Below are 24,069 nucleotides of genomic sequence, written 5' to 3'. Positions count from 1 at the left end.
AATTTGAAAGAAGTGAAAATTTTATCTTTTTGCAATTTGGCATCCTTGTAAAATCAAAATTAATCCGTGTAAAATAAAATAAAGGTGTCAAATCTTAAACCACCTATAATCAAATCCACATAAAATAAACATTCATAAAATGAGGGGGTACTGTATATGCAAACTCTAGAGAGGAAGGAGGAAGACTCTTGTCTGTTCCTCTGTTTTTTTTCTTTTAACATAAGTTTTGTATGTTACTAAGCATAAAAAAGGTTATAAAGATTTACCACCTTGAAACTTAACTTTTTTTAATATACAGGGTGATTATAATTAAAGTTCCGCTTTCATAATGCTGTAAAATAAAACCACTGGTCAGAATGACCTCATATTTCAACGGAATATTATCGAAGAAGGGGGAAAACATATGACAAAAGAAAAATAAATGGTTGGAATTTTTTTCAATAGATGGCGCTGCAAGTGTCAGAATATGTCAATCAAAACACCTGTCATGCCCCGACTAGTTGTTTTAAAAACGCCGAATAACACGTTTTTTTCCTCATTTCGCATCTGAGAAGTTCACTATGACTATCTCAATGAAAGACCTGGCCGTCCCGATCACCTGATCTTAACCCGTGTGACTTCTGGATATGGGGCTATCTGAAAACTGTTGTGTTCAGTGCTCCGATTGCAAACTTTGCTGAGCTGAAGGCATGCATTGCGCAACACATTCTAAACGTGACCCCGGAAACTCTTCAATCAGTCTTGGAACATGCTGATGCTGTTTCTCGATTTCAACTTGTTACAGAAAACGAAGTACAGTAATTTCCGGAAGAAACGCCGCATCGGCGTAAACGCCGCACTCCCCAAAAAACGCATTAAAAATTTTTGAAATGCACAGAAACGCCGCATCACCGTAAACGCCGCATACTAACGAAGCTAAAAAAATTAATTATCAATGAACTTACCTTTATAAAAACGATAAACGCCGGTAGTAATTAAGTAAATGCCTTGATGGAAAGTGATTTTAACAGTTTTAACACATATTCTGACAAATAAAAACACATCAACCAATTTTGCTATAAATTAAACAAAACACATTTTGACATAAATAAAAAGATATATTTTCAAGCATTACACACATTAAAAACCTTCAAAATCTGATTCTTCCGTATCGGAATTAAACAATTTTAACATGTCCTCATCTATATTAGTAGACGACACTATGTGAGGTTCAGGTTCATCAACCTCATCATCATCCTCAACAAAGTCATTTTCACTAACACAAATGCCTGCTTGGCTGAATCCAGACATGATTATTTTTTCTGTCACACAATTCCACGAGGTTGACACCCAAGTGGCAACTTCTTCATAGGAGGCACGGCGCATTTTCCCCCCCTTAGTGAAGGAATGTAAACCGTCACTCATCCAAGCCTCCCACTGCCGTCGCATTTCAGCTTTGAAGGCCTTGTTCACCGATAAGTCCAATGGTTGTAGAACTTTGGTCAGGCCGGCAGGAATTATGGCTATCGTGGCCGAGAGTGCTTTGCACTTTGTTTTGACAGTATCCAGTAGGTGGGACCGCATACTGTCCATCACCAGTAGGCCCTTAGGCTGGAAAAAGGCTCCTTTCCGGCGCCGCCAAACACTTTCGAGCCATTCCATCATCACGGCCTCGTTCATCCACCCTTTTTCGTTCGCCGTGATGATGACGTCCTTGGGGAAATTTCCATTTGGTATTGTTTTCCTCTTAAATATTAGAAGAGGGTTTAATTTTGTACCGTCAGCAGCACAAGCCAACACGCAAGTGAATGAGGTCTTCTCGTGACCAGTCGTAGTGATGGACACAGTTTTTACACCAGTCTGGTCGACAGTTCTATTTGCCGGGCAGTCGAACGTCAAAGGCGTTTCATCCATGTTGATGATTTGCGAAAGCGAGAACTTCCCATTCTCGGCTGAATTTTTGACGAAATCCAAGAAGGCAGTTTTTTTTCCTGCCAGTCACTAGGTAACTGTTGACTAGTCGTCGTTTTACAGCGAACGGAAATTTTGTGACGAGCCATGAAACGATAACACCAGCATGGCCCGCCTTTGAAATCTTTCACGTTCATTAACTGAGCCATTTTCTTGGCTTGCAGGCGAACTTTTATTGTTGATACGGGAAAGCCCTTTTCCCTCTGCTCTTTTATCCATGCGGCAAGTTGCGTTTCTAGTTGGGGCCATTTCACAGTTCCGCTCCGTCTCGCACGTTTCGATTTTTGCATCTTTTCCAAATTTTCCTTCTCCAAGCGCCAGCGACGAACACATCTCTCATCTACGTCGAATTCTCTTCCAGCCGCCCTGTTACCAATTTCAGCAGCTCTACCGATGACTGTCAATTTGAATCCTGCAGTGTAACTGCGATGTCGCTTAGGGGCCATCGTAAATAAATTTAGAGGTGCGACTGACAAAAATTCACTTTTCGCTCAGCGAGCGCTGCAAGAAGCTGCAATACAAGCGAAAAAGTTGAGGAGAGCGAAGAAAGATACAAGCGAGAGATATGCGAGCGAAAGAATGCAACAAATATCACGCCACGTGCTCGCTCCTAGCACGCTCCCGCCGAAACAGGTATGGATCAATCCATTTCACCGAACGGGTGGGGTGTAGGAGGGGAAGTAGTAGGGGTGAGTAGGGGTATGAGTAGGAGGGGAAAAACGAGGAGGAAACCTGAAATCTCCTTTCTCCCAGCTTGCTTGTTTGGATTCGCGGCCGGATTTTTTTTTTTTTTTTTTCCGCTTCTAAACGCCGCAGCGCTAGAAACGCCGCAGCTGAATAAAATTTTACTTTTAAACACGTATGCGCCGCGGCGTTTCTTCCGGAAATTACTGTATATTATATTGAACATCTTTTGCGCCAGTCTCACGAAAATTAAAGACCGATTTGATTTTTACTGATGCTTTTTATGCGGTTTTCGGCCTCAGAACAATTAAAAACCAATTTTTCCCATCCAATGTGATATGACCTTTCCGTGTTGGATGGGCTTACTTAACTAACAGTGTCACACCAATAGCCTTGTGCACGCTGAGAAGTACGGAGTTTTAACGTATAGTTTACACCTTAGGTTATATTTTTTGATTTATTTGTCATTTGTAGTCGACCATTATTAAATATGATGCTTACAACGCCATCTATTGCTAAAAATTCCAACTATGTATTTTTCTTCTGCCATCAAGTTCCCCCCTTCTTCGATAATATTCCGTTTAAGTTTGACGTCATTCTGACCAGTGGTTTTATTTTTATAGCGTTTTGAAAGTGGAACTTTAATTATAATCACCCTGTATATCTACTTTGTGTTTCAGTACTTATAAAACATGTGGACCCTTTAAATTTTAAATAAATTGAATAAAAACCGAAGGTAGTTTAGAATTGCATATACTAGCCTTGACCAGATATTAATCATATTTTATTTGAGTGAGTTAAACTTAGCAGATGTTTTCAGAAAAATAATTCAAACTGTTCTTATCTTTTTATAGCATGAATTTGAATATTAGAATTAAAATTTGAGCCTTTATTGTACTGTAAGAAAACTGAATAAATTTACAATTTTGGTTAAATTTATTCAATAAGTAATGCTCCTTGTGATAGTTTGCAATGTTTGAAAATGTACTAAATTTATTTTTGTTACTTTTTTCAGGTTAAGCAGAGAATATGAAAAACTACATAATGTAGCAAGCAAAGATGTAGAAACATTTTTATCAAATCCTGTGAATGCTTATTTGCTTGTTAAACGATTAACAGCAGATTGGAAAACAGCAGAAAATCTTATTGATGGCTCTCATAGCAGAGGTAAATTATGCAATTGATAAATACAAATATTCAAACCTGGACCAGCTAGCCATTATTCAGCTGGGAGGAAACAAAAAGTATTTAGGGGCAGTGTAATAAATAAGAATTTAAATCTCACCATGATGGCGCCTGGTAAAAGTTTCTAGGTGTCGAAATGAAAAACCAAGGTGTCATTTGTATACTAAGCACATTCCCGATATGCACTGTTTTATGCTACCCACTACTGATAGTATATATGTAAAATATATGAAAGAAAATGGCTTTTTAAAAACAAAATACATTACATTTGAAAATTAGTTCCACAAATTTATCCTTTAGGCAAATTACATGTCTTAATCACAATGGGTCAAAAAGAAAAGCTTTTAAGTGATCCAAAGCTTTAGGCATCAAATTTAGTACTTAGGTTTGAAAATCTGGACATCCAATCAATAAGTTTATTCGCGAATTGCAATATTAACGACTGCTTATTTCTAGTACTGGTTACAGGCGATCATTCTTAGTGGATTGGTGCTTTAATTGGTGTTCCAAAACTTTAAATGTGGTGTTTAGTTTGGTGGCAGGGGAAAAAATCGCACTGGATATTATAAGCTTTTCAAATTTAGCACTGAGCACATCATTGAAAACATTAATGTTCAAACATTTAAAATTTTGAAGACTGAGACTCTGACAATCTCATATTTTTATGTTTAATATATTATTCTCATGTATTTATATTTATTCTGTAGCTATCATAGAAAACATTACACGACAAGAAGATTTGAAATTTCCAGACGAGGAAGATTTGAGTGGTGCTGCATCTGCTCTGATGCGACTACAAGACACATATTTATTAGATACTTCAACTCTAGCTCGTGGTGAAATTCAGGGAACTTCGCCTTCTGCAGAATTGTCAGGTATATAAAATCTTCCAATTTTGTAATTAATTGGTATTCCTAAAATTATTATGGGAAAATATATTACTATTCCTAGTTTGTAGTTTTCTTCTTTGTTATTTTCATCACAGAAACCAGTCTTGTTTTTAAATTGTTCTTTTTTAATGTCCATTTATATTTCAAAACATTGACATTGTTCAATTGAGGTAGTGAGAATCAAAGGGATTCACACACACATACACACAAGTGGCAAAATTAAAAATTTGGAGATAACCAGTACAAATGGTAGGTGAATCCCTTTGCTTCTCACTGCCTCAGTTGTCTAGTTGGTACAAGTGTAATCATTTACATCCACTGAACTTACTTTTGACACATCTCTTTCCTCTTATACTTTACAAGAGATAGTTATAGCCCATTGCTGGCAAAAAAAAAACCCATTGATTAATTTATTATTTTTTTGTTGTATTCTATTTAATGTATTATGTTAAATATGTAAAAACATCCCAAACATAGTCATTAATATTTTTCTTTTTCTTTCTTTCTTTTTTTTTTAATCAGTCACGAATTGCTTCTTATCCTCACTTGACTTAAGTTAATATTGCTCTGATTTTTCAGATTACCATAGCAACGAGAAAAAGTCTAGCTTGCTTAACCCCTTAACTATCGAATAAGTTTCAAGAAAACAGTCATAAAAGTGTCTATTTTTTTTATTTAAGAAAAGTATATAAAAATAAGTGTACAAACAACATGTGCATTCAATTTTTAATTTTTGCTAGTTTTTAGATTGAAATTTTAAAAAATTAAAATTTTATGAAAAGCCAATATTCAGGCTTATTTTGACTGAATATTTGTTTTCCAGCAAGCAGCGAAAATTTAAGAAACACGTCTTTTAAACATTAAAAGAGAATTTATTAATCTTTTGTGTAACATAAGTAAAGATTAGTAAATTTTTCTTGATACAGAGGCCAAAGTCACAATCTGGACAGTAGTACTGAGTTTTTCCTTCCTGCATCTCTTATTGTTTTCGTCTCTCCTGGAACAACAAACTTTACATTCTTTTGATTGTTGCCGTTTATTTTGATTTGGTGGTATCTGTCTAATAAAATGCCTCTCAATCAAACAAACGCCATGTGTAACAAAAACGAAGTTACTGGGCTAAGACTGCAAAATACATAGCACAAGAACACATATTCGATTAGTGCTACATCTGATGAAAAAAAAAAGCTATCTGTAATGACATTTAAAATTGACTGGTACTGCCACCTGGTGTATAAAAAGAGAAAGTGTATTCCGGACAAAAGAAATGAATTGATTTTAATCATTTCTTCATGTTAATATTGCACATCCCATTACGGCAATATCACGGGCACGAGAAATGGAGGTCGAAAGCCCAGCCCGTCATTTTCAAGGGAGCGAGAGGGAAGGGATTAAGTATTTATTTAGGGGACAAATTGTCGTTGCCATGGTTACAAATCGTTCGCATTCATTCAAAACTTAACTTAAGCATAAAACTTAACTCTGCGAACTCCACTGTCCGCCCGCCTCTGCAAGCGGGACAGCTCCTGGGCGGTGGCTTTTATGCTCTACACGCATACACACATCTACAAAACCCCCATACACACACATTTGTGATTGTGAAAAGCATAATTTAAATTCATGATGTCAAAAATTCAAATATTTTTTTTTAAATTCAGTTTCTATATTCACAAGCATTTCTGTTTTCCAACTGTAAATGTTTTAGTTACTCTTGATGGCACTATTTTGATTCACAACTTTTGTTGTGCACTTCTTACATCAGTAATGGTCACTTATTATAATGAGTTGCAACACTTTGTGTGCGCTTTTGGATTTTCTGGAGCTTTTTGATATGAACATTTGTTTTGTTTGCTCTTGTATAAAATTTTATTTGCTCCTTCAAATTATTATTTTATTTACCAATATTCATAGAAATGTTGTTATTTTGTTTCAATGTGATGTTTTTATTTGTGTGTGTCTACAGCTGGTGACTGTTTTGAGCTTGGTCGCCAAGCATATAATGATCAAGACTTTTATCACACTCTTTTGTGGATGCAAGAGTCTCTTGACCGTCTGGAAGATGAAGAAATTAAAACATCCACTAAACCCACTATTTTAGAATATATGGCTTATTCAACTTATATGGTAAAAGCTCTTTTGTCACCTCTTTCCTTTATGAGTTGAAAATAGTTATTTAAATATGATAACCAATATCTTTTTTTTTTCAAATGTAAGAAAGATGAATGGATTTTTACATGGAGCAAATGCTTTCAGTTTACCATTACAATCAAATGATTTTTGAAAATACAGCTTATATCTCTTGAATAATGTTATGAAAGTTATTTTAATTGTTTCAATACCAATTAAGTTTTTATTTAGCATTGGATTGAGTTATCTCTACTTTCGCTAATTATTTGATTTTGGTTATAATAATAATTGATCATAGATAATTTTTAATTATTTTAAAAGTTATTCTATTATTACCTCTGTATTTTATAATTGTTCATGGTTTCATCAGAAGCGTTTATAAAAACCGTTTGTTTAAATTAAAGTTTATTGCTACCATATATACATGTGGTTTGCCTTTTTAATGAAACACCAAGAATGGTTTTTCATCAGGAATGATTGTTTTTAAATATACAGAGTGTTTATAAAGTCTAGCTCTGATGAAGAAAATTCATTGAAAAAAAATTTAGGCTTAAACATAATTATTTTATAATTTGATTCTTATCTGAAAATTTTTTTTTCACAATTTTAAAATACTTTTGTTGCAAACTGAAGTTAAAGAATTAATAAAATAAAAACATTTTTACATTCTGCTAACAGCCAAACTCCGCAATTTTTAGTCAGTAAGTTTGTGTAATCCTACAAAAAAAAAAAAGTTGGCCTTTTTTTTGTTTTGTGTCTCATGCATGTGTATGTATTTACATGTGTTCATATCTGTTTTTTAATTTGAATACATAGAGTATAAAATTGTGTTAATCTATGCTGGAATTTTTTGGAATTCCAAGGGACATATATGAGAAATAGTTATACAGAAGGCTTTCAAGTATACGGAAAAAGTTCTTGAAGGCTTTTTGTTCTTTTAATTCTTTTCCCTGAAAATGTTTCAATTTTTTCTTTCTCTTCTACATTCTATAAACAGATTCGTATTCCACATTAATTTCACAGTCAACAATTTATTGCAATGAGTATCATTTTACTAATTAATTTATTCACTTCTCATAATGGGTTGCCTTTATTATTTCATTTAATTTAGTAATCTGAGTTCTAGTTCGATTTTGATTTCTCTTGTTTCCCAAGACGTTTTGTGAAAGTTCATAGACTCAAAATATAAGAAAAGAACAAAAAGCAATGCACTTACACAAAATGCAATTTGTTTTTCTTAGAAAAGTGAATTGTTCATTTATGACCCCAATGAGATTTAGTCAATTTTTACTTTTTATACTGTCAAATAAAGTTATAGTGCATTACAAAATAAATGCATTTTAGTTTGAGATTTGTGAAGTTTAAATTTGAGATCTTTAAAGTTTATTAGCTTGTAAAATTCTAATGAAATATAACTAAATTTATATACTTTTTTTTATTTATCAGTTGGGGAATTTGCGGCATGCGTTGAAATTGACAAAGGAACTCATATCCATTGGTAAGTTACAGATGGGGAAATGTTTTTGTTTTGTGTCTTTATTACATAATTCTCTATAGGCAAACATATATAATTCTCAAGTTTTATGTGAAAGAAAATGTTCAAATGCAAATAATATGATTAAGTATTTATATACAGTTGTGTGAGATAAGATAAGGATATTTTAAGCATTTATTTAAAATCTTAAAAATAAAAAAATGCTTAGTTCTCAAGCTGAATATCTTTCTAGTATTTTATACTTTCAAAAGTAGATTTAGGCTTGCTTGATAAATTAAAAAACTGAAGTTTTTTTACATATCTTAAAGATTCAAAAGAAATCACCTTATATCTAACTTTTTGAATGAAAATAAAAAGTAAGTAAGATTTACGGGCAGAGGGGGCATTGATGCTAGTGAAATGACATCCATAACAGTAAAAATAGTTTTTTAACGAAACGAATGTTCGTTAAGTTGATGCAAACTCATTATTTATGTAAGTGAGAAATGTAAAAGTACAACAGTTTTGTTCTGTAAAACCTCAAAAAGCAAAACTTTTTCTGGGTAATTTTCTTTTTGATGTTATCCTAAATATAATAATTATGTGAGTTCATTAAGAGTTTTTTATAATTATTTATGTGACATTGTTTTTTAATATTCTTTTGTATTAGAATAACTATAAGAATAAGACTTATAGGACAGTGCGAATACCTTTAAAAATGGTAAAATTTAAAAAAAATTAGAACCGGATGAAACACATTAGAAAAGTAAGAAAATATAATAAGATTAAAAGGAAATATAATTTATGGGCGAACTGAGGTCAGGAAGAGGGGAGGTTGGGGGTGTTTAAGGGGAAAAACAGTTTACCACGATTTCCGTCAAAACTATGAGTCTTATCAAAAAAAATTAAATTGCAAAGTTGTTGGTAATACAAAGGTCTACAACTTTTGTATTTGCACATTTTTCACATAACATCAAAATTTATGCAAAAAATTCCAAAAACCGATTTTTTGTTTTTTAATTCAGGGTGGCGACAGATCAGGGAGATCAGGGAAAAGTCAGGGAACTTTATTAATCAGGGAAAAGTCAGGGAAATATAAGGGAATTTTGAAAAAATAATAAAAAATCAGGGAAAATTGATTTTATGAAGAAAAAAAAAATTTTTTTTTTGCTTTACAAAATTAAGTACTTTAATTCCCTATGCATTTTCTGCCAATTATCTGCTCAAAAAAAAGTAAAATTACTGAGGTGTGATTATACACTGCCGCATTTTTGTGCATCTTTTTTCCTCAACGTCAAAGCATTGAATCTTACTTATTCCCCACAGGATGAACTTCCAAAGATTGCTTCTGTGTCTGTTAAGTTGTTTATTTTACCTAGCTTGAAATTTCCTTTTACGCTTTCAATGTTACGTAAAATAAAGAACCATACAGGCAAAGAGGAAGCCTTCTTTAATGCCTTAGCTCCTTTGCCTTTATTCCATTGTCTCGAAGTAATTAGCATACTGTAATCACAATTTCAAGAAGAAAGCTTTGGTTTTTGAATTAATACTATAAAAGCTTAAAAGTTATTACTTCTTGGCGTTTTTAATTTGATTGATAAAATTGAACTTTCAATAAAAAAAACTTTGTTTTTTGTCGTTATATTATTTGTCGTCACCGCAGATTATAAAGGTTTTCTTTTCTTCGGACTTAAGTGATTCTTTTATTTTATAACCAAGTTGTTTCTTCTTTTATATATTTTGAAATTAAATAATTGCTTTTTTATTTCTTTTTTTTTTCCCTTGACATTCAAAGTTGATTGTTACAAAAGCAATGTAAGATTTTTTTTCCATTACATACTGAAATCATTTGAAATAGGGTTAACTTGTGTACTTAAGTAAATATCTTTATTTTTTTATTGTTAAAATGCTGTATTCATTCATTAAAATCTATTCTTGATTAGAGAAATGCTCCTTATGAATGGATGTCAAATGGTTTCATCTTTTTTGCATAAATATGTCAATTAGTTCTATAAGAATAACTACATTACTTCTATTCTTTCACTATTACTTGTTATTCTTGCAACAATTATTATACTGTTTGAAAATTTAGTTCAAAATAATTTCAATTACTTTTTAGTTCTATCATAAATGCACACACGTTTTTAAGAGTGATTTTAATAGTTTCTTAAAATTCTTATGCTAAGTGGTTTCTGAAGTTAAGTTTTTTTTTTTTTTAATTCTCTATAATCTTTCCATGCAGAAAAATTTAATATACTATTTTGTAGGTTTTTCCCCCCAAAAAATTGACTTGATATGTTTTTTTTAACCATTTAAATAAAAAAATTAGCATCTTTTTAAAATATACCTTTAGTTCAACAACTTTACACAACTTAAAATGTTTAAAATACTGCGTTTTATACAAACATACAATGGATTTCAAGTAGAGCAAAGAAAGAAAACCATTATCATTGGTAACGTAAATCAGGGAAATTTAGTGAACTTAATCAGGGAAAAGTCAGGGAACTTTTTTTCACAGTTCCTGTCGCCACCTTGTAAATTTTTTTTTCCCCACAAAAAAAAAAAAAATCCCCGAAACTTGGTGAAAAGCTACTTTTTTATGTTTAAAATACATTGTACTATTTTTTATTTAAAATATTTATTTTTTTCCATTTTTTTTATTAAATATTAAAAAAGCATCACAATTTTCAAACGAAAAACCTCACTTCAAAATATCTGATTTTTTTTAAAAATCAGTGTGAGTTTCTTTTGTTGGAATCTCTCTTTTCTGAAGGTATAAAAAAAATACACAATACTGTGGAAAATTTTCGCAAAAAATGAAAAAAAAACAAAAACACTTGAATTTGAAAAAGAATTTAAATCATTATGTAAAGTTTTAAGCTATTTATAAAAAAAATTACGCTTTAAATACTCAAAAAATGTAAGTTTGTATGTTAAATTGATCAGTCAATAAATTGAAAATGCATGAAACATAGAGGTCGCCAAAAAACATTCAAAAATAGTTATAAAAAGTCGACATACAAGCTGTATGATGATGCTTTTTTTTACTGCAACTAAATCAGGCACATTTCTCAAACAAGCTATAATGTTTTTATCAAAATCATTCTGTGTGTTTTGTTTTTGAATATGCGGTAATATATTATCTTTTGTGAGTAAAATGACGCGTGTGGAAAGTTTAAATAAAGTATTAAAATAGAGTTAAAACTCAGCAAACAGCTGTTTTGGGGCTGTCAAATGCAAGCCCCTACATCAGTGCATAAAAGAAGGATGAAAAGCCCACACAATGTAGACCAAACAACAAATGAATGAAAAATGGAAGTAAGCAAAGTAAATGGACATGGAAACCGGAAACATGACGTCACAGAACAGCAACAACACCTATAGTGCAGAAAAACATCACCAACAGAAAAAAGTTTTAAAGATAAGATTTCCAAACACCAGGGAAAGGAGGCTTACTCGACAAATCATTAACTACTGAAGCAAAATTTTTCCAAATGTAATAGGATTCCCAAAAATCTAAATCATTAATCGAAGATCATTCATGAGCAGAAGAAAAAATGAAAATGTGATTGAAAGACCATCGGTGTTGTGCAATAGAGGAACGTTTTAAATCTTGTTTCTTGACATAATTTTCATGTTCTTTAATATGGAATTTAAGAACGCCAGGTCTGTCCTATGTATGTCATTTGACACTGACAAGAAATACTATAAATGCCCCCATCTGTCAAGTTCCTGAACTGGGTGTTTTAGTTGCGAAAATTTAAGTTTGTTGATAGGGGAAAATGCAACCAAAAAATTAAACTTTTTAAAAGAATTTGCGATTTGAAGACTGATTCTTGGAAAAAAGGGTAAAACAACCAAATTAGAATAATTCATCTTAGCCAGTGCTTGATTTTTATTAGTTGAGTTGATAAGTTTCCTGTGTATGGTGTCAATGATGTCGATTGTAAAAATCAATGATGTCGACTAAAATGAATACCCAATCTAAGGTGTGAGACACCGTGCTATGGATAATAATATCTGGGTTGTATGATGCCTAAACTGTCCCCTTGAGGAACTGGGCGAAACCTCATTGTAATTGGCCTTGCACTTGTACAGGGTGGCTGTGCGGGTGTTGACCTTTTATCTTTTATCATCTCCTATTTCAAACCTCCTGTGGAGCTGGATATGGTTTGAAGGAGTGAACCAGCAGCCTTGCTGCTGGAGGAGGTGAGGGTGCAAGTCTGCAACCCACCGACTGAGGTGGTGAGGGTGCATGTCCGCAACCCACGGACTAAAAGGGTGAGGGTGCATGCCTGCAACCCACCGACTCTGCAGTAGGGAGGCAGCGAGTACTCATTTGCACACAAAAATGCAACAGACGCTGGTGCAAGCAGGAGAGGAAGAGGCTGGTATGGGAGGCGAAAGCCACTGGACCTGAGAAGGTAGGAGAAACCAAACGTCTTCAGTCGCAGGTTTCAACTCCTTCCCCTACACAAACTGCTGTATCCTGCCCTGCCTGCACAAACTGCTGTCACAAGTAAGGACAAGCCTGCCACAGTCCTAGCTATGCTCAAGCAGTGAGTATGTTTAAGATGGCTGTTGTGAAAGAAACCATCTCGTTGGAGAGGTTATCTCGCGATGACATTGAACATATTCAGCTTGTCATACTAAGGAGGACAGACCTAATTCTCTCTGAGGATCACATGCCAAAAATACAAAAGGCTTCTTAACAAAAAATAGCATTGGGGAGGCTTTTGTTCTTCTTATTGGTATTTATACCTTAAAGTGGCACCATGCTATAATGATTTGAGTATCAGTAATGATCTAATTTGCAATTTGCAGAGATTACCTCTTTAATGAGGAAACTATTACTCACACCATGTGTGATTGCAAAATGTTTTCTGCTTATAGGTTTAATCACCTTGGTCATCATTTGCTTGAACCATGAGAGATTCTTGGTATTCCTATTGGCTGTTTGCTGAATTTCACTTCAGCTGCTGGTCTGTTCTATTTGGTGACTAGTACAATAGACCTCTGGTCGCAGTGCTTGGTTTGGTTGAACCCCCCTTCCTTTCATTTCATTCATACTCACAACTGTGTTGTTTTGTATTGAGTGCTTGTTTTGATCAGATTAGGTTTCAGTGTACCCTCCAAATAGTGATTTACAGCCTTTTCTTGAACAATTTGGGTTTTATTTATGTTGTTTTTTAATTTTTCCCATGTGTATTTTGACTTTCCATCTTTATTTTCGCAGTTAATAATTTATAATTATACATGATTAGGTGCACTGTGTTCACGCAGAATTTAGCTCTGACATTGGGCCTTTAATAGTTGTTACCAAACTATCCATTGTTCATTCACTAACTGAATATTCAATGATTATTGCACTTTATGAGTTAACAAATTTTATTCCCAAATTTTTCTGTTTAATTTTTTAGACCCAACTCACCCTCGTGCTCTAGGAAATCTTCGCTATTATCAAGATGCAGTTAGTAAGGAAGAAGATTTCAAAAGAGGTGATGATGGTGATGCTTCAAATGAGTTACAGACTTTTAGTAGGCCCAAAGAATCTACTAGTACAGAGAAAGACATTTATGAAAGTTTATGCCGAGGGGAGCGCACAATGGTAATTTTTTCCATAAAGAAATAAAATGCTTCTTTTTCCGATAAATATCTAATTTACTTACCTCTTTTCAAAACATTTTGTTGTACTTATTATGATAATGAATGCAATCAGTTTTGAAGGGATTTTGCTAACTGATAGAAGTGAGTGTATTTTAATTTCGTACAGATATTTTCAGAAAGTTTCATCATTTTATAAATATTAGTAAATTAAATAGCACTCAGGTGCTTTGATTTATAGTTTATGTCCTGTTGTATATAAGGTTTTTTTTCTTTGAATTTTTTTTATGTAACAATTTGCTAGTGTTCAAACAAGGGTCATTCCATACAGATTCAACGGATGAGTTCGCTCGACCATTTTTAATTTTTTTGAAACTAATATCACAAAAAGATGCATATGAATGATGTTTAAAACCACTTTTATTTTTTCTCTTAACCTTAACCCTTGATTTTTTAGGGGTCATCAAAAGTGATTTTTGCAGTCAAAAATGGGACTTTTAGACCTATTTATTTTGGCCAAAATCTATTTGAATTACATTTATGGCAGTTAATTTTACGCTTTGATGTTAAAGTGCATAAGATGATAGTCTGACATGCTGAGTTACGTGGGTGTAACTTAGTAATTAAAATAATGGCAACAGGTTAAAGTTCAAGGTCAAATGTAAAATTTTTGCTCATTTCAAAGGGTCATAACTCGCTTAGGGGACGGAAACGCAAAATGAAATATGGCAAAAACTAATCACTGGAGTCACACTAATGAGAAAATATAGCTGTAATTGTGTGTTTGTTTACCCTTTACAAATTACAGCCCCTCAAAGATCAGAAAATTGAGAAAAATGACATTTTTAGACCCCTGTAAACCAAAAGGGGATGGAATTAAAAATGAAATTTCTTGGCCAATTGAATATTCCATTCAAGTACTATACATTTTATATATATTGTTTTGTGTATTTGGTTTGTAAAAAAGATACAGGTCTTTGAAATTGAGCAATTTTGCTAGTTAATTTATACACTAAAACAGAAATAAAAATTGTGAAAACTTCATTGCACTTTCTTAAATGTCCTATATAATATATTATACTGAAAAAACATATTTTAAATATAAAAAAAAATATTTTAATTTGATAACTTAGAAATATTTGGACATAAATGAGTAGTTCATACATGATTGACAGCTTAAGTAGTTAATTTATAGACTATCTACACACACAAATTTTCAATACATACAAACATACGCTCTGTACATTAACTTATGCAACTTGCCTAAACACGTGCAAAAGTATTATCTACATAGTTGAAAGGGAAAAAAAAGGTGAGTTTTTCATTTCTTGCTTCAGTGTAGTTTTAAGAAAATGAACTCACACAGTAGTACTATAGTTCTGGTGGTGACACAGCATGTGGCGTACTGTAATACTTTACTCAAATACACAACAAAAATAGAAAGAACTTTCTTAATTTATGTAATCACGAAACGGATGTCAACTTGAGAGCTAAAGGGCATTTCTATGCAATATCACACGGTAGTGGACATTGTAACAGAATCATAAGAGCCGTAAAAAGAATTGATACTACTAAGACTAGCTTGCAAAGAACTACTAGAAGTCACATTTTAATTCCTACAGAAATGTAGGTATACCTTCTGCATTTTTACTACTAACCGTTGCATGTATCCTTGTGAGCATTCAGTATATTAAACTAGCTGAAAAAATGCTGCAAGAAAGGTTTGACTCTGCAAATAAAATTCCCAATACATTATTTCATCACTGCTTTATGCCACCGTATTTAAATATTATCACTGTAAAATTATTGTCCCCTAGCAATAGGTATGAAGAATAGTGTGTTACTAAAAAGACTATCAAAGGAAAATGCCCATTATTGTCAAAAAAGTTACTATATAGCTTGTGTTGATCACTAAATTTAGAACCCCTGTCATTGTCTTGCTCCTAGTACATTTTCGAAGTATCAAATTATGAATGTGCCTTGGTAAAGCATTTTAAAATGCCATATACTTGAGTCACCATTATAACTATAGGACTACTAAGTGAGTTCATTTTTTCAAAACTACACTCAAACAAGTTTGCATATGTTTAAGGCAATTTAGATAAAAATACAAATACAAATATATAAAATATAAATACAATATAAAAAATAAATACAATATATATAAAAATATAAATACAAATACAAAAGTGTCGACCAGCAACAGGCTCTGGGCCCAGCTAGATTGGTCCTAGTCAATTTACAATCCCCAGTGAAGATCAATGGCCCTCTTAAAACTATCTACTCCCTTGCTCATTATTACCTCTTCCGATACACTGTTCCAAGGTTCCACTACCCTGCTAAAATAATAATTTTTCCTAACATCCATGTTAGCCTGAGATTTAAATAGCTTAAAACAATGATCCCTTGTCCTGTTTTCAGTGCTAAGCTTCAGCCCCGTAACATCTTTCATTTTAATAAATTTAAACAACTGAATCATGTCCCCTCGGTCTCTTCTTTGCTCAAGACTGTACATTTTTAGCCTTCTAAGCCTGGAATCATAGTCTAAGTGAGAAAGTCCATTTATTAGCCTTGTAGCTCGCGTCTGAACCCTTTCCAATACATTAATGTCTTTCTTAAGATAAGGAGACCAAAACTAAACAGCATACTCCAAATGAGGTCTTACCAAACTTCTATATAAGAGCAGAAGAACTTCTTTAGATTTGTTTGAAATAGATCTATTGATAAACCCAAGCATCTTATTGGTCTTATTACTAGCAATGCTGCACTGTTGGCTAAACTTTAAATCCTGACTTATAATTGTGTGTATTGAAAATTTGTGTGTGTAGATAGTCTATAAATTAACTACTTAAGCTGTCAATCAAGTATGAACTACTCATTCATGTCCAAATATTTCTAAGTTATCAAATTAAAATAGTTTTTTTATACGTAAAATATGTTTTTTCAGTATAATATACTATATAGTAGGGTGGGCCGAAATAAGCCGAAATTTTTTTTTTTTTCGAAATCAATTTTTGGATAGCGCGCAAAAGTTGCGTAGTGAGCTAGTTAGCACTCACAAAAAAAATTCTTGGATATTAAAAAATATCTAGCCGGCGCTATTTGACACTGAAAAAATGAAAAGAAAAGAGAAAAATGAATTTTTGTCGAAATTTTTTTTAAAAACTAAATTCCAAATATTTTGCTGGAATGCACCGAAAATGTTATACAATGAGCCAGTTTGAACCCATAAAATGTTTCATTGATTTTAATGAGCATTTAACCGCTCCTTTCCGACATCAAAAATTGGAGAAAAATGAAAAAATATTGAATTTCTTTAAAAACCAATGTGAAAATTATTTTTCAAAATTAAATCATAGAAACTAATTAAATAGCACTAATAATCATAGTAATTATTATCACGCAATAGTATCATACATTTTCTAGAATTACATATAGAGATAATAAAATTTTGAAAAAGAAATCTTCAAATTTGATTTATACTACCTCATGCATAATGAATATTATTTTTTGGAATAATATTGTCCCTTGTTATCAAAAATGGAAGTTCTTTCCTAGCTTGAAGTTTGGTACGAATGTATCCTTCTCGTGCAGTTTCAACAGGAACTTTTATTGTAGTTTCGGTTATTAGTTTCACACAATGTTCCACAGCTTGCGTCGGACAGGGAAATTTCTCGAAAGTGAACTCTGTCGGCTGTTCTTTGCACATTTCTTTCAATTGTTGGTCTTTTAGATGCATTGTAAGAGGTGGCTCTGTTACAACACAGTTTGCCCAATCAACTAAATCAACAACATAATCAACGGCTTCAAAATTGAGTTTAGGACGCTTACAAAATCGTACACCATCCGAGCTCTTTGTCTTCTTATTTCTACAGTTCAGAATACGCCTAACAGCTAATTCACAAATGCATTTTCTTGAGTCAAACAACCCTGTCAACAGTAGCTGTTCAGGGTGAGTGAAATATGCATTATTTGAGAGAACTTTGAAAATTATCTCCTTAACGTTGTCTGGAAACTGCCTTGCAAGAGAAATCATTTTCCAAAAATTTTGGACACCATACTGGCAGTTCGGTTTCATTTTTATTTCAAACCACATTGGAGCATAAACTAACATAACATACTTTACTAGCATTGTAAGATTTTCTGATGGAGTTGGAGTGCCTATATACAAGCGTAACAAACGGTTTGCAATTGTCAGCCATCACGCATGACTGAGTTTGCCTGAGTTACTGTCAGCCACGCTAGAAGGACAACTATCATCTTTTATGGCAAGAAAGATTCTATACAAATGTTGTTGTTCAGTACTTAATTTTTTTTATATCTTCTATATCCAAAACCAGAAGATTGCAGTCAATTTTATCAAATTTGACCACTGGATTTTTTTCACAATCTCTAAGAAGTTGTCCGATAGCTCCAGAATATGAATGTGGTCCCTTTGTGCAACCGTCCAATTCCAGAATAAGATGCCTCAGTGGCAACTCATTAGTATGCAGCAGGCATATGTTCCACTGTAAAGGTCTTTTGAGACATGTCTCAAGTAAACAAATTAGAAATTACTCCACCTTTCCATCCCGCATTTACATTTGTTCCGTCGCATCCAATAACCGATAAGTTAAGCAAGCTCACATTATACTTTTTTTGCAAAGCCTCTAATACCTTGCGAAATTTCTTTTGCACTTTCACCAACTGTTAGTGATAAATGACCGATGTACTTGCTACCTGGTTCTTCTATCAGTGCTACATCAGGGTTCGTACGCTCCGGGAAAACCGGGAAAACCTGGAATTGTCAGGGAAAATGAAACAGCTAAAAATGTCAGGGAATTGTCAGGGAATTTTCCAAATTTCATCTCAAATTTTTTTTTCCAACTTTTTCCCAGGGAATTTTGTTTCATGAGATCTAATCTTCCTTTTTATCTAGTTTTCCTAAATTGTAAAAATTTTGAGGTAAAATGAAACTGGCAGTTAAAAAAGTGGCGACTCGAAAAAACTTTCGCAGCCGCCATTTTTGACTCTCAATAGTTCTCAAGAAAATAATTCCTCAGGGGAATAGGAATTATGCACAAACTCAACAGGGAAGAGGACAATTTACTGCTTCGGAAGCACAAGCCTGAAAATAGGGGTCGGGGGATCTGGGAAAATCGTTTTTTTTTAATCGGAAAGTCTTTTAAGCTACTTGTGAAACGTAGTCGCCAATTTTGGTCACTCACAAGATAGAAGTAGACACGATCCTTAAATGCCTAAGTTTTCAAAAGCAAAGCATAATTGGATGTTTTCTTTAATTGCAAATTAATGAAAGTATCACAAAAAGTGCTGAATATTATTATTATTTTAAATATTTTTCTTGAGAAATGAAAAATTTTGTTCTTAAAACTTAATCTTATCTTCATTGCATTGGATGCAATTTGTGCTAAAAACTTTTCAACTGAATTGTAGTTCCATGAAGATTTATTATATTTTAATTCTTTTCATGCTATAAATTCAAAAAATTACTTCTTTTTTTTGGGCGCAGCCGCCATATTTGGTCATTCCCAAGATGGAGGTACACAAGACTTTTTAAGGGCCTAAGTTCCCGAAAACGGCATTGGATGTTTATTACTATGCAAAATATTGAAAACAAAGCAAAATGTGCCTTTTTTCGGATAATTCATAATTATTTTCTTGAAAAATGCAAAAATTTATCTTCAGAACATTTTTTTAAAATTCTAATTAGACCCTTATGTGCTAAAAACTGACTATTTCGTCTTAACTGTAGTTTTTTAAGGATTATTAATTATTTATAACTACTTTTATGATACAAATTCCAAAATCTACTTATTATCTTAAGTTTTTACATAGTCGGCATATTTGGTCGTTTGCATGATGGAAGTAGACGTTAACTTCCAAAAACAGAATTGGATGTTTATCTCTATGTAAACTATTGAAAGTAACATAAAATGTGCAACAAATTATGAATTTTTAAAAATTAATTATTTTCTAGAAAAGAAAAATTTTAATGGAAACATTCTTTAATAAGCAAAAGAAAAAAAAAAATTATTGGCATTGCTTATAATCGGCGGATGTTGATTTTTGTTATTATGCATTTTCTGGTATGGCGAGCGATGCAACAAGTTGATTATATTTATATTGAAAAATAGCTTAGTATTTTGCTCAATATGTTATGTGTTACATACTAATAAGAAAATAAAAATAAGTATTGTGAATCAAAAGACCAAAAGCAGATGCTAAAAGATTGCTGCACGACTACAGTAAAAGGCTAATATTATGCATGACACATGACATCGAAAAAACGCTAAAATAAGTTGAAAGCACTTTGTTTTTAACAATTAGTAAACCAATTAAAACAATTTTGAACAAAGTGTTTAAAAAAACTTAAAATTTGGAAAAGAAAAAAAATCCAAGATTTTTTTTTTTTTAAATCTAAGGAGAAAAGTTTCAGTTCTTCTGCATTGCTACTTTAAACAATTTTAATTATTTTGAAAATATTGCTATTTAAACTTAATTTTGAATGAAGCGAGTAACCTGGAATTTTCTAAAAAACAAAATGGAAAACCTGGAAAAGTCAGGGAATTTTTTTTCACCACAAGTGTATGGACCCTGTACATGTGCTTCAGATGCTAATTTTTGATGGCCAAATGTCTTCAAAAGACATTTGGCTTCAAAAGACATCAAAAATGTCCAAAGATGGACATTAGACACAAGAGAGGACCCCTTTAATTGCTTAACTCCCAGCTGTGGAGGTGTAGAATTACGGCATTTCCTGTCAGGGGGTTTCGTCTCTTAAGTAGGTCGTCAAGTCGAGAGGAAGAAATGGCTTGAGAAAAAGAAGAATATTTGCGTTCAATTCATTGGTCAGTTTAAAGGACTTCAGAGGATTCACGTTTTTTTAATACTCAAGGGCTCTATTTGTCAAACATATATAAAATAGTTATAAAAAAATCTTAGGAATAATAGAAGCAGTTAAGCGCCGTTTATTATCCAGGAGAAACAATTGGAACCGAAGATTAAAAAATTAGCATCTTACGTAACTATTTTTTATTTGACTGTGTGCATTTTTAAAAATTGGGGTACAAATATCGCATAAAATTGATTGAATTTTCACTGTTTTTTCTAAGTAACGTATTGCGTAACATTTCAGTATTTACTTATTTCGAAACTACTTTTTTTTTTTTTTCATTTTTCCCATGTTTTAGTCTTAAAGGAGCATAGCTAAATATTCTACGAAATGTATAAAAGTCTTTGTTGATTTCAACTACTTCTCTGACAGATACTTCTAATGTTTGCTGAAACTAGCTTCAAACTTTTACTTTTGACCCCCTCCCCCCCCCTTTTTTTTAAGAGCATTTTTGCCTTTTTTTTCAGTTTTTCAAGGTCAAATAGCGCCGGCTAAGTATTAAACAAATTTAGCGAAATTGTTTATGGATAATAACAGGCCCATATAGCAACTTCTCCGCACTATACAAAAACAGATTTCCAAAAAAAAGTTTTTCCGGCCCACCCTACTATATAGTCCATTTAAGAAAGTGCAATGAAGTTTTCACACTTTTTATTTCTGTTTTAGTGCGTAAATTAACTATCGAAATTGCTCAATTTCAAAGACCTGTATCTTTTTTACAAACCAAATACACAAAACAATATATATAAAATGTCTAGTACTTGAATGGAATATTCAATTGGCTAAGAAATTTCATTTTTAATTCCATCCCCTTTTGGTTTACAGGGGTCTAAAAATGTCATTTTTCTCAGTTTTCTGATCTTTGAGGGGCTGTAATTTGTAAAGGGTAAACAAACACACAATTACACCTATATTTTCTCATTAGTGTGACTCCAGTGATTAGTTTTTGCCATATTTCATTTTGCGTTTTCGTCCCCTAAGCGAGTTATGACCCTTTGAAATGAGCAAGCATTTTACATTTGACCTTGAACTTTAACCTGTTGCCATTATTTTAATTATTAAGTTATACCCAGACACCCACATAACTCAGCATGTGAGACTATCATCTTATGCACTTTAACAACAGAGCGTAAAATTAACTGCCATAAATGTAATTCAAATAGATTTTGGCCAAAATGAAAAGGTCTAAAAGTCCCATTTTTGACTGCAAAAATCACTTTTGATGACCCCTAAAAAATCATGGGTTAAGGTTAGAGAAAAAATAAAAGTGGTTTTAAACATCATTCATATGCATCATTTTGGGATATGAGTTTCAAAAAATTAAAAATGGTCGAGCAAACTCATCCGTTGAATCTGTATGGAATGACCCACAAAAATTTTTTTAAGTATGCTTCTACATTATTTTTTCACACTTGCATTGGTGCCTGCATCTCAAATACTTTTAAATATTTAGTACTTTTCCAAGGCCTAATGTGGAAATGTCCGACAGGTACGATTGTGCAATTGGTGATTCAGTGGATAATGTTCATAATCGATAACAGCACAATTAGAATTTTATTTACGGACACAAACATTACACAACATAATCATATCATTTGAGGTTAGAGATGCGCAGAATCTTATTTCCATCTTCCTCGTTCAAGGCCAACTGTTCGAATGACAATAAAAACTTACTCCAGCGCCCTCTTCAGGCAAACTTACAGAGATTTTCCTATACTTAATTTTAAAACGTTCAAAAATCACTCATTTTAAGAAACGTTTGTTTAACTTTCTACTATATAGGTTTTTTGTCTAGAACTAAATATTGTCTTTAATTTTGTTCTACAATCTTAAAATAATTGAATGAAAATGCATCAAGGTTGTTATTCTGTTTTCAATTTTAGAAGTTGTGTGACAAAAATTAATGACATTAATATGATTTGTTTTTCAGTGTCAAGATGTTTAAGCTTTACATTATTTATGTTAAAAAGAAAAATAGGAACTAATGCATGTACAGGGTGCAGCAAAATGTATACCCTCATTTTGGAGAGCAATAAATGAAATACTATTAAATGTAAAGGATTGGAATTTTTTTTATTACCTTTAGTTCTTTAAACAGTTTTTTTACATTAACGTTCAAAAATGATATCTGCCCATACCCTACAAGAACTGAAAAGGAGAATCGATTCAGATGTGCCAAAACGCAGCCAGAAGCTTCCAAAATTGGCTATATCAGTGTATTGCTACTGGAGGCCGCCATCTTGCAGATATTGTTTTTAAACGTTAATGTAAAAAAACTGTTTGAAGTACCAAATGCAATAAAAAAAATTCCATCCTTTACATTTAATAGTATTTTATTTATTGCTCTCCAAAATGATTGCATACCTTTCGCCGCACCCTGTATGTTGCGTAAATCAAAACATGTTCCTAGTGCTCAAAATTAAACCATTTTCAAAAATAACCACACATTTTCCTGATGTTGGGGATGAAAACTCTTGATGAATCCACAAAATACCCGATGATAATATAGAATGAGCTAAGAGTTAAGATAGCTCTCAAAGGCAGTTGGTTCACCAAAAAATTGGATGATCAAAAGGGGTGGAGGGTTAGGCTTTGTTTTATATATATATATATATATATATATATATATATATATATATATATATATATATATATATATGAAATTGCCGTTTAGTTTTTAACATCACTATTGATTAAATAATTTTTTGGTGATGATTAAAAATTTGGGATATGGTCGAGCTTCCTAATACTTTCCTCAGAAAGTTTTACTTGAGTTTTCCTTGAGTTTTACTTTAAAATTTTACTTGAGTTGAGATATCTTCTGAAGTAAATGTTTATTGAATTTGAAGATCAGTATTTCAGAATGTAGTTGTGTTTTTAAAACTTAGATTCTTCAATAGCTTTAAAAAGTTTATAACTTTTCATTCTTTCTATTTTCAAACAATAAGATATCTTTACAATTTATTCCTGTTTGTTTTGATATTTCAGTTCAATACTTTTTACAGAAAACTTATCAAGTCTTTTTTTCTTTTTTTTTTTTTCGTTCTTTCATTCGTTGCCTAATGTCAAGATTTTATTTTTAGAGTTTAAAGGAGGAAAGCAAACTCTACTGTCAGTATGTAACAAATAACAATTCTTACTTATTGCTTCAACCTGTGAAAGAAGAAGTGTTGTTTTTAAGACCTAGAATAGTTGTTTATCATGGTATTCTCTCAGACAATGAAATGGAAGTTATTAAACAACTAGCACAACCAAGAGTAAGT

At 32.4% G+C, this 24,069-nt stretch overlaps 1 protein-coding gene across 2 annotated transcripts in view; it reads left to right on the top strand.

Moving 5' to 3' along the window:
• Positions 1-24,069, top strand: part of LOC129220783 (prolyl 4-hydroxylase subunit alpha-1-like) — a 75,853-nt gene that overhangs the window by 33,900 nt on the left and 17,884 nt on the right. For both annotated transcript variants that reach the window (XM_054855214.1, XM_054855213.1), the window contains exons 3-8: positions 3,650-3,801; positions 4,527-4,694; positions 6,673-6,833; positions 8,283-8,334; positions 13,731-13,918; positions 23,890-24,063. In XM_054855214.1, coding sequence (XP_054711189.1) covers positions 3,650-3,801; positions 4,527-4,694; positions 6,673-6,833; positions 8,283-8,334; positions 13,731-13,918; positions 23,890-24,063 — 895 coding nt within the window. The remainder of the gene's footprint in view (positions 1-3,649; positions 3,802-4,526; positions 4,695-6,672; positions 6,834-8,282; positions 8,335-13,730; positions 13,919-23,889; positions 24,064-24,069) is intronic.

The sequence above is a fragment of the Uloborus diversus genome, chromosome 4 (genome assembly GCF_026930045.1).
Source record: "Uloborus diversus isolate 005 chromosome 4, Udiv.v.3.1, whole genome shotgun sequence".
NCBI classification, from domain to species: Eukaryota; Metazoa; Arthropoda; class Arachnida; order Araneae; family Uloboridae; genus Uloborus; species Uloborus diversus.
This window is presented reverse-complemented; position numbering and strand designations above follow the sequence as displayed.